The 14857-nt window shown below is 36.5% G+C and overlaps 2 protein-coding genes across 2 annotated transcripts in view; both read right to left on the bottom strand.

The window, feature by feature from the left end:
* Nucleotides 1-14857, bottom strand: part of LOC124355514 (high affinity cAMP-specific and IBMX-insensitive 3',5'-cyclic phosphodiesterase 8) — a 586103-nt gene that overhangs the window by 460510 nt on the left and 110736 nt on the right. The window lies entirely within an intron of this gene.
* LOC124356032 (keratin-associated protein 10-12-like) lies at nucleotides 8671-9450 on the bottom strand. The gene has a single exon (XM_046807176.1). It carries the CDS (start codon nucleotides 9448-9450, stop codon nucleotides 8671-8673), a length of 780 nt encoding a protein of 259 aa, XP_046663132.1.

Here is a 14857-nt window from a genome sequence, read left to right as displayed (position 1 = left end):
AGAGTTGCACAGATTTAAGTGACACGTCGAGTGTTACTGTGCCCAGTGTGGGTTCAACTGGAAAGAATAAACCAGTCAGTAATGGACTCTCCTAGGGGAGAAAAACCTTATGAACTAAGTTTCGAGTCACAGACAACGACTTGATTTTAAGAAGAAATAGTCGAGTCCTTCATATATTTGTAATGGTTTTGGTGCTTTTCTGAAGTGAATACTGATTGTTTCAATCAGCAAATACTAGTATATGACGGAAAGAGAAATAAATATGAATATATAAATATATTTACTGTATGAAACAAAATTGACCGTCAGTAGTACATATGAAGAGTCGTAATGCACTTAAAACCTAACATTCACACCTCTCTGCTATGGAAATTTCTCACTCGTCTTTTGATGTCCATGTTTCGATATGACGTCATTTATGAATTTTATTTACGCTCACGGATTAATTTGTAAGCTCACTTTTATTTACTACAAAAATTGCCTTGAGATAACTGAAAAAATATGGCAGTCGAAAACAACAACATACTTTCATTAATGAATTAATGGTTCTCTTTAACCGAAAAGCATTGTACCGAAGCTAACTCGATCTCGATACCAGACACTTCGCACCTCCTTTAAATTGATTGTTTTTGGCTGTGCGTTATCAAAGCTAATGATTCAAATAGCTGACAAATTTCATTTCTGAGTCAGTGCACACAACTGAACCCTGTGCTTGAAGTATTGCACGAAGTCTAATATCTATTAAAATAATATTTAATTTTAGGATTTATTTAAAAACAAACTGAGTACAATCATAAGCCATTTTAAAATGAGACATAGTAACATAACTCTTGGAACCCAGTGAGAAGCCCGGTATTCGACACATGGTGTGGGGTACTCCTAATTGGTTGATTAAATAGAGATAAAGGAGATACTTAATATACCCATATTACATAGATTCGCAGCACCGTAAATATTATTAGTTAATATTCAGACGAAATTTAACGAAAATGGAAAATTATTATTCAACTTGCAAAGTTTCTTCATACATAAAGAATTATGCCATCTCCAAGGATATATTAATGAAGTCATATAATTTCCAATGCACTATTCAGATCGGTGAAGGATTTTAGTCTGTTTTTATATCAAAAAGATCAAAAGTGACGGTAGAGTGATGGCAGTGACGTGAATGACAGGTCAATTCTTCCATGCCACTGCTCATGTCTCCCTGTTGTTGGTTTATTTGAGCCTGATTTTCCAAATAATCATCTACTATTTTAAACTGTAATTCTAGACAAACACGTTCTCCGCCTCAAACAGAAAAGGAATTCAGATATTCAAGAGGCTAAAATTAATCTCTTCCGCAGTTTCTACATTCAACCAATATTATTTCTAAATACTTCTTGAAAATAACATAAATATAAAATTTGAAAGAAAACAAAAATAAGTAAAAAATATAGTTCTCGACTATGACGATTTTCTCTCTTGTTCTACTATTGAGTTGAGTTGGGTGCAGTCTGTCTATGATGGAAGTATTGATAACTATACACTAACAAAATATTGTAGAATAGCAGCATAATAACATAATAGGAGCTGCTGATAATGTATCTTAGTCACTGGAACATTGTCACGCCCCTGTGACCGTCAAGAGTAGAGGCTGTCTCACTCTGCTATTGTGTTGTGTCGGGTGCAGTCTGTCTATGATGGAAGTATTGATAACTATAAACTAACAAAATACTGTAGAATAGCAGCATAATAACATAATAGGAGCTGCTGATAATGTATCTTAGTCACTGGAACATTGTCACGCCCCTGTGACCGTCAAGAGTAGAGGCTGTCTCACTCTGCTATTGTGTTGTGTCGGGTGCAGTCTGTCTATGATGGAAGTATTGATAACTATACACTAACAAAATACTGTAGAATAGCAGCATAATAACATAATAGGAGCTGCTGATAATGTATCTTAGTCACTGGAACATTGTCACGCCCCTGTGACCGTCAAGAGTAGAGGCTGTCTCACTCTGCTATTGTGTTGTGTCGGGTGCAGGCTGTCTATGATGGAAGTATTGATAACTATACACTAACAAAATACTGTAGAATAGCAGCATAATAACATAATAGGAGCTGCTGATAATGTATCTTAGTCACTGGAACATTGTCACGCCCCTGTGACCGTCAAGAGTAGAGGCTGTATCTTTCTGCTATTGTGTTGTGTCGGGTGCAGGCTGTCTATGATGGAAAGTATTGATAACTATACACTAACAAAATACTGTAGAATAGCAGCATAATAACATAATAGGAGCTGCTGATAATGTATCTTAGTCACTGGAACATTGTCACGCAACGCCCCTGTGACCGTCAAGAGTAGAGGCTGTCTCACTCTGCTATTGTGTTGTGTCGGGTGCAGTCTGTCTATGATGGAAGTAATTGATAACTATACACTAACAAAATACTGTAGAATAGCAGCATAATAACATAATAGGAGCTGCTGATAATGTATCTTAGTCACTGGAACATTGTCACGCCCCTGTGACCGTCAAGAGTAGAGGCTGTCTCACTCTGCTATTGTGTTGTGTCGGGTGCAGGCTGTCTATGATGGAAGTATTGATAACTATACACTAACAAAATACTGTAGAATAGCAGCATAATAACATAATAGGAGCTGCTGATAATGTATCTTAGTCACTGGAACATTGTCACGCCCCTGTGACCGTCAAGAGTAGAGGCTGTCTCACTCTGCTATTGTGTTGTGTCGGGTGCAGGCTGTCTATGATGGAAGTATTGATAACTATACACTAACAAAATACTGTAGAATAGCAGCATAATAACATAATAGGAGCTGCTGATAATGTATCTTAGTCACTGGAACATTGTCACGCCCCTGTGACCGTCAAGAGTAGAGGCTGTCTCACTCTGCTATTGTGTTGTGTCGGGTGCAGGCTGTCTATGATGGAAGTATTGATAACTATACACTAACAAAATACTGTAGAATAGCAGCATAATAACATAATAGGAGCTGCTGATAATGTATCTTAGTCACTGGAACATTGTCACGCCCCTGTGACCGTCAAGAGTAGAGGCTGTCTCACTCTGCTATTGTGTTGTGTCGGGTGCAGGCTGTCTATGATGGAAGTATTGATAACTATACACTAACAAAATACTGTAGAATAGCAGCATAATAACATAATAGGAGCTGCTGATAATGTATCTTAGTCACTGGAACATTGTCACGCCCCTGTGACCGTCAAGAGTAGAGGCTGTCTCACTCTGCTATTGTGTTGTGTCGGGTGCAGGCTGTCTATGATGGAAGTATTGATAACTATACACTAACAAAATACTGTAGAATAACAGCATAATAACATAATAGGAGCTGCTGATAATGTATCTTAGTCACTGGAACATTGTCACGCCCCTGTGACCGTCAAGAGTAGAGGCTGTCTCGCTCTGCTATTGTCTTGTGTCGGGTGCAGGCTGTCTATGATGGATGTATAGCCGCACACAAGACACCGCTGCACCTCCCATAGTCTAGTGGCTTTCCTAACCTGATTCCTGGCATCAGTATAATTAGCAATATGTCACCTCGTTATTCAGTGACATACTCTAATGTCATATGCATTGTTCTATGACAACATGAATAATATGTGAAAGCGATACTAAGTGTTTACCAATTTATTACTGCCTTTTTGTTGTGGTTTTCTATTCTCAAGTATTTTTAGTGATTTCGCCAATGAATATCCACCGATTTGTCTTGTTTTTTTTTTGGACAAAATGAAGGCATTTTCTATAATTTTATAAAGACTGTATTTATTTTATGATTTACTACACAATAGTGTAGTGTTTAACCGTGCGACAAACACTTAAGGATGGGTCAATAACCTTGCTATTTTTATAAAGGAACGGAAATTATGCGAGAAAATAGTTTTAAGTTGTGTTAATTAATATCGATTCCTAGCAACTCTTGGTCTAGGAAATGACCAAAACGTGTGCTTCTAAAAACTTTAGATACTAATAATTGTAAAGTGTATCATCATCATCATCATAAAATGCTACTAAAGACTTTTACTGAAGATCTTTAAATAACTTCACTTTATTTTGAGACATTTGATAGGTCGTATCGAAGATAAAAAAAGATAATACTATGAAACAAATTAAAGGTGAGATATAAATATGCCAAATATAAATGTAACAAACACCGATTACGAGGTAACAGGAGCATCATAACAACAAATAATGATTACGAAGTAACCGAAGACCGCATTGCTGATTATTAAAAACAAGAATTACGAAGTAACCGGAGGCACCATTTGGTGAGTAGCACATGACATTGCTAAAGTAACAAACAATGATTACGAAAAAACAGGATACACCATTTGATGGTTAACAAACCGCATCACTCATTATAAAAACCGGACTTACGAAGTAACCACAAGGTGTCTCCGTTATTAAAGATATTTTATAACACAGAACTTACGTGCTTTAGTTCGTTTTTACACATCGTACTAACAACATCTAACGAATATACTAACAAAAATTTAACAGGTTATTAACAACAATTGTACTGTGAAAGAAAGCGTTAAATTTTAAACCCAACATGTATCGAAATTTTATGTTACTAACTTTTCTTACCGTCTCCTAATAAACTGAGATGTGAAGTTGAATACTTCAACATAAATATTACAGATTTCAAAGATTGAATTAATGACATTTAACGAATGTGTTTTCCGTTGCATAGTTAGTTCAAAACTATTAAATTTTCGATTTTGTCTTAATTTTCCATATTAATAAAAATTTCACGATGAATATTCAGAAATCGAAGTTGTTTTCGTGATATTAAAATTAATAGTAACGTTCTTTAATACTCTACACGGAGATCATTTATTTATAGAAATAAAGAATAAAAAGATGATTTTTTTCGACTTATCGTAAATATTTAAAATTTCCAATCTCCTTGTGATTTGTTAAAGGTTGAGGATTACATGCATTGTAGACGACACTACCGTGAGAGATTAAACAAACGTTTGGTTGTGACATCACAGACACGTCTTTGTCTTTGTGACAGTGACGTCAGTGTTTATACTCTCATTGAATATTCTTTTAAAGCTGCAAATATTAATAGAATTAATCTCTGACCTTTAGAGTTTTATAATTGAAACTTTTGATAGTGCTTTGCAAGTTTTTGTTATTGCTTTAACTTGTTTATGTGGCAAAAAGGAGAAAAGCAAATTCATTGCTCAACTTTGTGGAACTCCACGAGACCTTGAAAAGGTACAATTGCTTTCAGTTTTAAATAATTTTTTATTTTTTACAAAAATGATTGGTCTGACCTTTATAAGTATCATATTTCAGGACATTAAAATATAGAAAATAAATGAAAGAAAAATATTTATTATACCACGAGGAGATATAGAAATTCAAAAAAGAACTTTAGGACATCTTAAAATGATGTATAGAAAAAAAAATCGTTGAAAATAAGAAAATGAACTTTCAACATCATTTCCATTAAATATGACTAGAAAGACATGCATGTGTTATTTGAAAAAACTTTAATTGCCTTAAGAAAGGCATTATTCAAAAAAAGTAATTTTCTTAAATTATATTTAATTAAAATAAACAATTTCCTTGGGTTAAAAATCTTACTTCCTGAAACTATAATCCATATGCTTACCGTATTTATATTCATTTTTACTTTATTTTGCAAGCTTAGAAAAGAAAACAAAATTGGTTAAATAACTTTTTGTATGCCAATTCACTCTCTTGGTGAAATACATGTCTAAAAACTTAAAATGGGCCTTTAAAGTCAAATAAAGAAAATTTGAATTGAGTCGAACCTGATGATTTACAATAAACTGTATACTTTAGAATAAAATATCTTTTAATAAATAATACTTACCGAGAGCAATCTCAGTTTGTTTCCTAATATCACTAAAAGTCTTATTCATTTATAACTGCCAAAGTTAGAAGTAACTGAAATAATCATAATTATGTTCTGTCAAACTGTTAGAGCAATTAAATATGATGCCTAATGTACGAGCAGAATAAATGGTTTTGCCATTAGGAAGTTAGGAAGCTAAGAAAGCTTTGTTTCATGTTGGAAATATTTAGAAGCTGAAATCTGTGCAAAATATAATTGAAGACGATAACATAAGTGGAGATCCTGAGAGTGAAGTTTAATGACAAAGATTACCCTCGGACTTACAGAGAATCAAATAAAGTCGTTAGGTTGCCAAGAACTTATGTTAAACTTCAGATTTAAAGTTTATAAGTAGGAATATCAGGCCTTGCAATTCTGGCATTTGCACCTTCAAATCCTAATATTTAATAGAACCAAGAATAATTTCAAAAAAAATTGTTGTATGTATTAAATCAATGATTTTTTTATACTTAAAAATTTCATTGACTTGTTATATATTCAATGTATTATTAGTTCATAAAATATATTCTTGTTTGAACAGGTTCGACTTAAATCTTCATTTTTGAGATTTTTAGTTAAATCCCAATTTTTTAAATAATTATTAATCAAATACTAAATAGACTTCTAAATATTTTTTGAAAACTTATTTTTGACATTCCTCAGGTCATCAAATAAATTAAAAAATTAAATCCACTTCCTATGTTCTCATATGTATAAGATGCACCCACAGAAAGGGATTCAGCTCCCGAATAGTCAACGACCGCGACCGCCAGCTACAATAAGCCAATAGCCATTCCTCAGGTCATCAAATAAATTAAAAAATTAAATCCACTTCCTATGTTCTCATATGTATAAGATGCACCCACAGAAAGGGACTCAGCTCCCGAATAGTCAACGACCGCGACCGCCAGCTACAATAAGCCAATAGCCATTCCTCAGGTCATCAAATAAATTAAAAAATTAAATCCACTTCCTATGTTCTCATATGTATAAGATGCACCCACAGAAAGGGACTCAGCTCCCGAATAGTCAACGACCGCGACCGCCAGCTACAATAAGCCAATAGCCATTCCTCAGGTCATCAAATAAATTAAAAAATTAAATCCACTTCCTATGTTCTCATATGTATAAGATGCACCCACAGAAAGGGATTCAGCTCCCGAATAGTCAACGACCGCGACCGGCAGCTACAATAAGCCAATAGCCATTCCCCTAATAATTGAGTAATAAACTGTGCACTGGTTCATAATAACATGCCCCACCCACAGATAACCGGTGAAAAATGTATGCATAGGTTCCGGAACGTTTTAATAATGTTTTAACTATTTCTTGAAAAGCAATAAAACCTTGCTTTCAATATATTCAATTGTCAGGATTTTATCTCCTCAGCGGGACGGCCCAAAAGGAGTCAGAAGAAAGTTTTAAATTAGAGCACAAGTCGAGATTCTGGATAGGGTAATCCTTTTGAGGTCCGATTTGCGGCATTGTGTTCTACTATAAAAGTCCTTTAATTTTATGTACATCAAGAACTATGCTCTAAGATTTTCTTCTGACCTTGTAGCCCGTCCCCTTGATGAGATAAGAACCTGAAAATCGCATAAAAAGTTGTATTTTAAAGGGTAATAATGATATACCGAGTCTTATTGCTTTACCAGAAATAGTTAAAAATTATTAAACCGTTTCGGGACTTTTCATGCACACTGTGTGCAAAATGTACGTACGGTAATTTAACGACCTATTTTTCCGGCCGCCAAAACCGGCGTGTGGGAAACGAACCTCGGCTTTATCAAAAACATGCCTTTAATGAGACGGCGCTGCTAGTAATGACTTAGTGCGTTATCAATAAACTATTTCACTATCATACAACAATCAATCATCGCATGCGATAAACCTAATTAGTTACTAAGCTACACATGCACGATTTCCATATCTGCCAGTTTAGCTAAACATATGATTGTAATACTTCATTGCTGTATGTTTGCAAATAATCATTAGCAGTTAGCAAAACCTAACCTAACTGCTAATCAATACCGTAGAATATCTCAGTAAGAGACGCAATTCTTTGGCACATGTACTACGTTTATTTATTTATTTGAACTATTTTTCAGAATAAACTATAAGAAATAAGTCCAAATATTGCTTGTTGCATTCAAATATGTTCTTATTATTAATAGTTATTTTCCTACTCGTATTTCAACAAAAACTTGAGGATTATGAAATTTGTTTTGTCTCCAACCCTAAGGCAATGGGGAATTTATTTACAATCAATTACGTTAACGATTAACAACCCAAAATAAATGTCTGTTAGGGTTTACTAGTTGTACTAGCTTTGTATATTGCTTACTTCTTGTTATGTTTAGGAATAAATCTATGTTTTCAATTGTTTTTAATTTCGTTTTAACCCTGTTATATTCAGTGAGACTTTATGTACACAATCGTCATGGTATTGCCGATTAGGAGCGATTATAGAATATCGTTACAGTGAAGCAAAAAAATTGACCGTTATATTACGCTCCTCATTACTGAGAGCTTGATTGCAAAGAGAGGATAGACGCAGTACCAATCTACGAGTTTCTCTAGTCTGGTTGCAGCAAGAGGGTGCACACAGTACCAATCTACGAGTTTCTCTAGTCTGGTTGCAGCAAGAGGGTGCACACAGTGCCAGTCTACGAGTTTCTCTAGTCTGGTTGCAGCAAGAGGGTGCACACAGTACCAATCTACGAGTTTCTCTAGTCTGGTTGCAGGAAGAGGGTGCACACAATGCCAATCTACGAGTTTCTCTAGTCTGGTTGCAGCAAGAGGGTGCACACAGTACCAACTACGAGTTTCTCTAGTCTGGTTGCAGCAAGAGGGTGCACACAGTGCCAGTCTACGAGTTTTTCTAGTCTGGTTGCAGCAAGAGGGTGCACACACAGTGCCAATCTACGAGTTTCTCTAGTCTGGTTGCAGCAAGAGGGTGCGCACAGTGCCAATCTACGAGTTTCTCTAGTCTGGTTGCAGCAAGAGGGTGTACGCAGTACCAATCTACGAGTTTCTCTAGTCTGGTTGCAGCAAGAGGGTGTACGCAGTACCAATCTACTAGTTTCTCTAGTCTGATTGCAGCAAGAGGGTGCACACAGTAAAAATCTACGAGTTTCTCTAGTCTGGTTGCAGCAAGAGGGTGTACGCAGTACCAATCTACTAGTTTCTCTAGTCTGGTTGCAGCAAGAGGGTGCACACAGTGCCAATCTACGAGTTTCTCTAGTCTGGTTGCAGCAAGAGGGTGTACGCAGTACCAATATACGAGTTTCTCTAGTCTGGTTGCAGCAAGAGGGTGTACGCAGTACCAATCTACTAGTTTCTCTAGTCTGGTTGCAGCAAGAGGGTGCACACAGTGCCAATCTACGAGTTTCTCTAGTCTGGTTGCAGCAAGAGGGTGTACGCAGTACCAATCTACGAGTTTCTCTAGTCTGGTTGCAGCAAGAGGGTGTACGCAGTACCAATCTACGAGATCTTCTAGAGTGGAGCAGTGAGGGATTGGACGCAGTACCAATCTGCGAATTTTTATAGAGTGGTTTCATCAAGATATGGGACGCAGTACCAATATTAGTTCTGATAGGGTAGTTACAGGCTGAGGGTCGACGCAATATTAATCTCCGAGTGCTTGCAGGGGTTTCAAAGGTACAGGGTGGACGGAGTACCAATTTAGGAGTTTTGATAGGGCGAATGAATTGGGAGAATGGACGCAGTCCCTAGTCATTGATGTCATTTATCCATAGATGGTGTATTCACTGGAGCAGAAAGCCATGAGAATGTTCTAGACTGACGGGGTAGACACTTCTGTAATCCCTTTTGCCACTGTTTATTACATAGATTTCAGCGGCGAACGTATTGATTCATCTCTAATGCTATTATTTTCAATGTTTAACAAACATTCTCTATTCCATATTATTCATGCCACATTTTTAGTACTGTATACGACAGACAAAGTTATAATAAATTTAATATTGTTTAGAGTAAATTGTTAATCTAAACGGTACCTGTTTATTTGGAAAAATCGTAAAATACAGTTTATTATTTAGTCTCTAAGGCCATTTGGTGTTAAACACACAATATTATGATTATTTTGTATCCCTTGTAGAATGTTTTTGTCTTTAGATTTGGTCATCAATTAGTTACCTATGAAAAAGAAAACAATTAATGTTATTGTATATTTCATTTTTTATATATGGAGACTACCATTGCTTTTGAAATATGCAAGTTTTGTTTTTTTATTTCATTGCTGAATAAATCTGTTTAAATTAATAAAAGAAACATAAATTTAGAAAAATTGCTTTTTGGGTTTCCTCTGCTAATAGTAGTGTTTCAGCAGATAGACATTACGTGTGTTCAATAAAAATATAAAAATAAAGTTTGATTACACAAATAGTAATGATACTATGACAGCAAATATTCAAAGCGCGAAAAAATATTCAAAACTACTTAACTGTAGCAAAACTCTGCTGAAAATTGCTCACATCATTGGCATAACTTAGATATGTTATAAAAATCTAGATAATCATGGAATTAGCTAACTTTTATAGGAGTATAGCAGTAGAAATCAAATCCAATGTAGGCTACACGAAACTGCCTAGATAAATTAATATATATATGTGAATATGAGAATATACGTTATATATTGCTGTTCTCACATCATCTATTCTTTTAAATCAACAACACACTTAGGTAAGTAAAAGTATTAACTTAAATTGTACAGTAGGTTTTAGAGCAAACTTCTTTTGTATTGCTGTGCTTCCATAATTTTAAAATAACCCACAAATGTATAAAAAAAACGAAAATCGCATATTGGTCTATTCATTCTAAATGTGTAAATTCTACACTATATAGTATTCAAAACCTCTTTCACCTTTAAATGATTATTTTTATACATCTTGTTTTTTTTAAATAGCTAGACATTATTTTACCCAACAAAGACTGTTATTTACAAACTAAAAAGTTTTTCTCAAACATTTATCATAAAATGACTAAAATAGAGGACCGCGTGACTCTTTACATTTCCAAATTAATTTAATTGGGTTCTATACTGCATATATGTTATTATTTTTTTGTATTGTATTCCATTATTTAGAGCCTGCCATTGCCTGACTGTGTATTGAGGGTTAATCATCTGAGAAGCAATTAACCAGAAAGCATATGGAAGAGCGAGCGTTGTGCGCTCAGTTGAAGCACAACTAATTCTGCACGAGACCGCCAAGTACAGGATATCGACATGAGCTGTGAACGATTACAGATGGATAACAACCAGGTGATAACAGGTTCAAGTGAGCGGATTAGTCCGTCATACATATAACGCGCGTCATCACTCTCAGTTGAAACACAACTAATTCTGCACGAGACCGGCAAGTACAGGATATCGACATGAGCTGTGAACGATTACAGATGGTAACAACCAGGTGATAACAGGTTCAAGTGCGGGGATTAGTCCGTCATACATATAACGCGCGTCATCACTCTCAGTTGAAACACAACTAATTCTGCACGAGACCGGCAAGTACAGGATATCGACATGAGCTGTGAACGATTACAGATGGATAACAACCAGGTGATAACAGGTTCAAGTGCGGGGATTAGTCCGTCATACACATAACGCGCGTCATCACTCTCAGTTGAAACACAACTAATTCTGCACGAGACCGGCAAGTACAGGATATCGACATGAGCTGTGAACGATTACAGATGGGTAACAACCAGGTGATAACAGGTTCAAGTGCGGGGATTAGTCCGTCATGCATATAACGCGCGTCATCACTCTCAGTTGAAACACAACTAATTCTGCACGAGACCGGCAAGTACAGGATATCGACATGAGCTGTGAACGATTACAGATGGGATAACAACCAGGTGATAACAGGTTCAAGTGCGGGGATTAGTCCGTCATACACATAAACGCGCGTCATCACTCTCAGTTGAAACACAACTAATTCTGCACGAGACCGGCAAGTACAGGATATCGACATGAGCTGTGAACGATTACAGATGGGTAACAACCAGGTGATAACAGGTTCAAGTGCGGGGATTAGTCCGTCATACATATAACGCGCGTCATCACTCTCAGTTGAAACACAACTAATTCTGCACGAGACCGGCAAGTACAGGATATCGACATGAGCTGTGAACGATTACAGATGGATAACAACCAGGTGATAACAGGTTCAAGTGCGGGGATTAGTCCGTCATACATATAACGCGCGTCATCACTCTCAGTTGAAACACAACTAATTCTGCACGAGACCGGCAAGTACAGGATATCGACATGAGCTGTGAACGATTACAGATGGATAACAACCAGGTGATAACAGGTTCAAGTGCGGGGATTAGTCCGTCATACACATAACGCGCGTCATCACTCTCAGTTGAAACACAACTAATTCTGCACGAGACCGGCAAGTACAGGATATCGACATGAGCTGTGAACGATTACAGATGGATAACAACCAGGTGATAACAGGTTCAAGTGCGGGGATTAGTCCGTCATACACATAACGCGCGTCATCACTCTCAGTTGAAACACAACTAATTCTGCACGAGACCGGCAAGTACAGGATATCGACATGAGCTGTGAACGATTACAGATGGATAACAACCAGGTGATAACAGGTTCAAGTGCGGGGATTAGTCCGTCATACACATAACGCGCGTCATCACTCTCAGTTGAAAGACAACTAATTCTGCACGAGACCGGCAAGTACAGGATATCGACATGAGCTGTGAATGATTACAGATCGATAACAACCAGGTGATAACAGGTTCAAGTGCGGGGATTAGTCCGTCATACATATAACGCGCGTCATCACTCTCAGTTGAAACACAACTAATTCTGCACGAGACCGGCAAGTACAGGATATCGACATGAGCTGTGAACGATTACAGATGGGTAACAACCAGGTGATAACAGGTTCAAGTGCGGGGATTAGTCCGTCATACACATAACGCGCGTCATCACTCTCAGTTGAAACACAACTAATTCTGCACGAGACCGGCAAGTACAGGATATCGACATGAGCTGTGAACGATTACAGATGGGTAACAACCAGGTGATAACAGGTTCAAGTGCGGGGATTAGTCCGTCATGCATATAACGCGCGTCATCACTCTCAGTTGAAAGACAACTAATTCTGCACGAGACCGGCAAGTACAGGATATCGACATGAGCTGTGAATGATTACAGATCGATAACAACCAGGTGATAACAGGTTCAAGTGAGCGGATTAGTCCGTCATACATATAACGCGCGTCATCACTCTCAGTTGAAACACAACTAATTCTGCACGAGACCGGCAAGTACAGGATATCGACATGAGCTGTGAACGATTACAGATGGGTAACAACCAGGTGATAACAGGTTCAAGTGCGGGGATTAGTCCGTCATACACATAACGCGCGTCATCACTCTCAGTTGGTATGTTTCAACGTTTGTCACTATATTGCCATTTCCTACTAAAATTCTCTTTATTATAATACGATATTTAAAATAACAGCTTTGTTTTACTTTGGAATACCATTAATTATTTCATAAGCTCAAGGAAATCCTCTCCAGGGGACTGGCATTGAAGAACCACTCCAGTATATTTGTCCCGGTATCCACTCTTACGTTAACGACAGAATGGCTTAAGCTATAGGCTTGTAGCTTTAGACTATAACTCCTCTGAAGATAAAATAATTACAAATAGCGCAGTAAGAGACTATTTTGAACTGACCAATGGTCTTCGAATTTATAGTTATTAATAATGGGCTAGTAGAAAGACCATTTTATGCCTTGTCAGAATTTTATTAATCTGACATCAGTGGGATAGTTTTTTAGTGTATTGTTCTTTTAAAATAGTACACGTTTGTCTCAATAAAATATTGCATTATTATAATATACTTTTGCATGTAGATTATTGGGTCTTATATCGATGACTGTATAATTTACATTACTTTGATATTATTTTGTTGTTATTATAAGTATTCTGACATGATCTATTGCATGTAATGTCTAATGGTAAATACAAATTTACCTGTTAATTAACTCATGCAATTCATATTATTTTTATGAGCCCATCTTATATAAATTAGCTAAATATACAATATTTGAGTATCCAACTCACCTTTACAGTAAATTGTGCGTAAAGAGAAGGGAACGCAGTGAATAATGACGGCTCCCGGCGATTGTTAGCGATAACCATTAAGCGGCACAGCAGCAGACGTCTACCAGATTTGGTTATATCAAAGTAAAAAGGAAGAGGCTGCTTCTAGAAAATTGGCTCCAGAAAAGGTCAATGGGACTGAACTCTGAAGATTGGATGTTCCAGCATCCTGGAGATAAAGGGGTTAGGGCGCTCTGTCCTCGACAGATGACTAGTTTTTCATCTGGTTTTATTTTTTATATCTCAGAAAAGCGTTATTTTTCAGATACAAAGGCTTTCCACTGAACCATATAATAACAGCCCATAGACAATGTGGCAAATTACTCGCATACATAAATTAACCTACTGTTAAGGAATACTTAGTAGTTTCTCTTTAAACAGTAGTACAATTTCTGTCTTTAATACTTTGACTAAAGTTTGACACACTGTAAAATTTGACTGCTAATGTAAAATTTAGAATCGAAGGTGGCATACATCATTGTTATTACAGCTATGACAAAGCTACTGTAATACCCGTAGTATTCAATGTAAAATGGCATCACTACTGTAGCTAGTTGTAGTTGTAGGCAACTCCACAATTTCAAATTTAAACCACTTTCAAGTGACTCCTTATTTTACTAATTATTATCTATTGCCCATACAAAATAATAGGTTTCCAAAATTCTAATAATTCTTTAAACGTACATCTTTTTATTGTTAAGTTACTGTCTACGTGGTAACCGGTGTATTGGTAGTTTGAGTTCTGAATCAGTTAGGAGTGCAATACACGAAGGATCAAATGGAGATTAGAAAGTACACTGAT

This window comes from Homalodisca vitripennis, chromosome 2 (genome assembly GCF_021130785.1).
Source record: "Homalodisca vitripennis isolate AUS2020 chromosome 2, UT_GWSS_2.1, whole genome shotgun sequence".
In the NCBI taxonomy this organism is placed as follows: Eukaryota; Metazoa; Arthropoda; class Insecta; order Hemiptera; family Cicadellidae; genus Homalodisca; species Homalodisca vitripennis.
This window is presented reverse-complemented; position numbering and strand designations above follow the sequence as displayed.

Coding starts and splice junctions, on each gene's coding strand:
- LOC124356032 (XM_046807176.1), bottom strand. CDS start 9,450: ATGAAACCACTCTATAAAAATTCGCAGATTGGTACTGCGTCCAATCCC.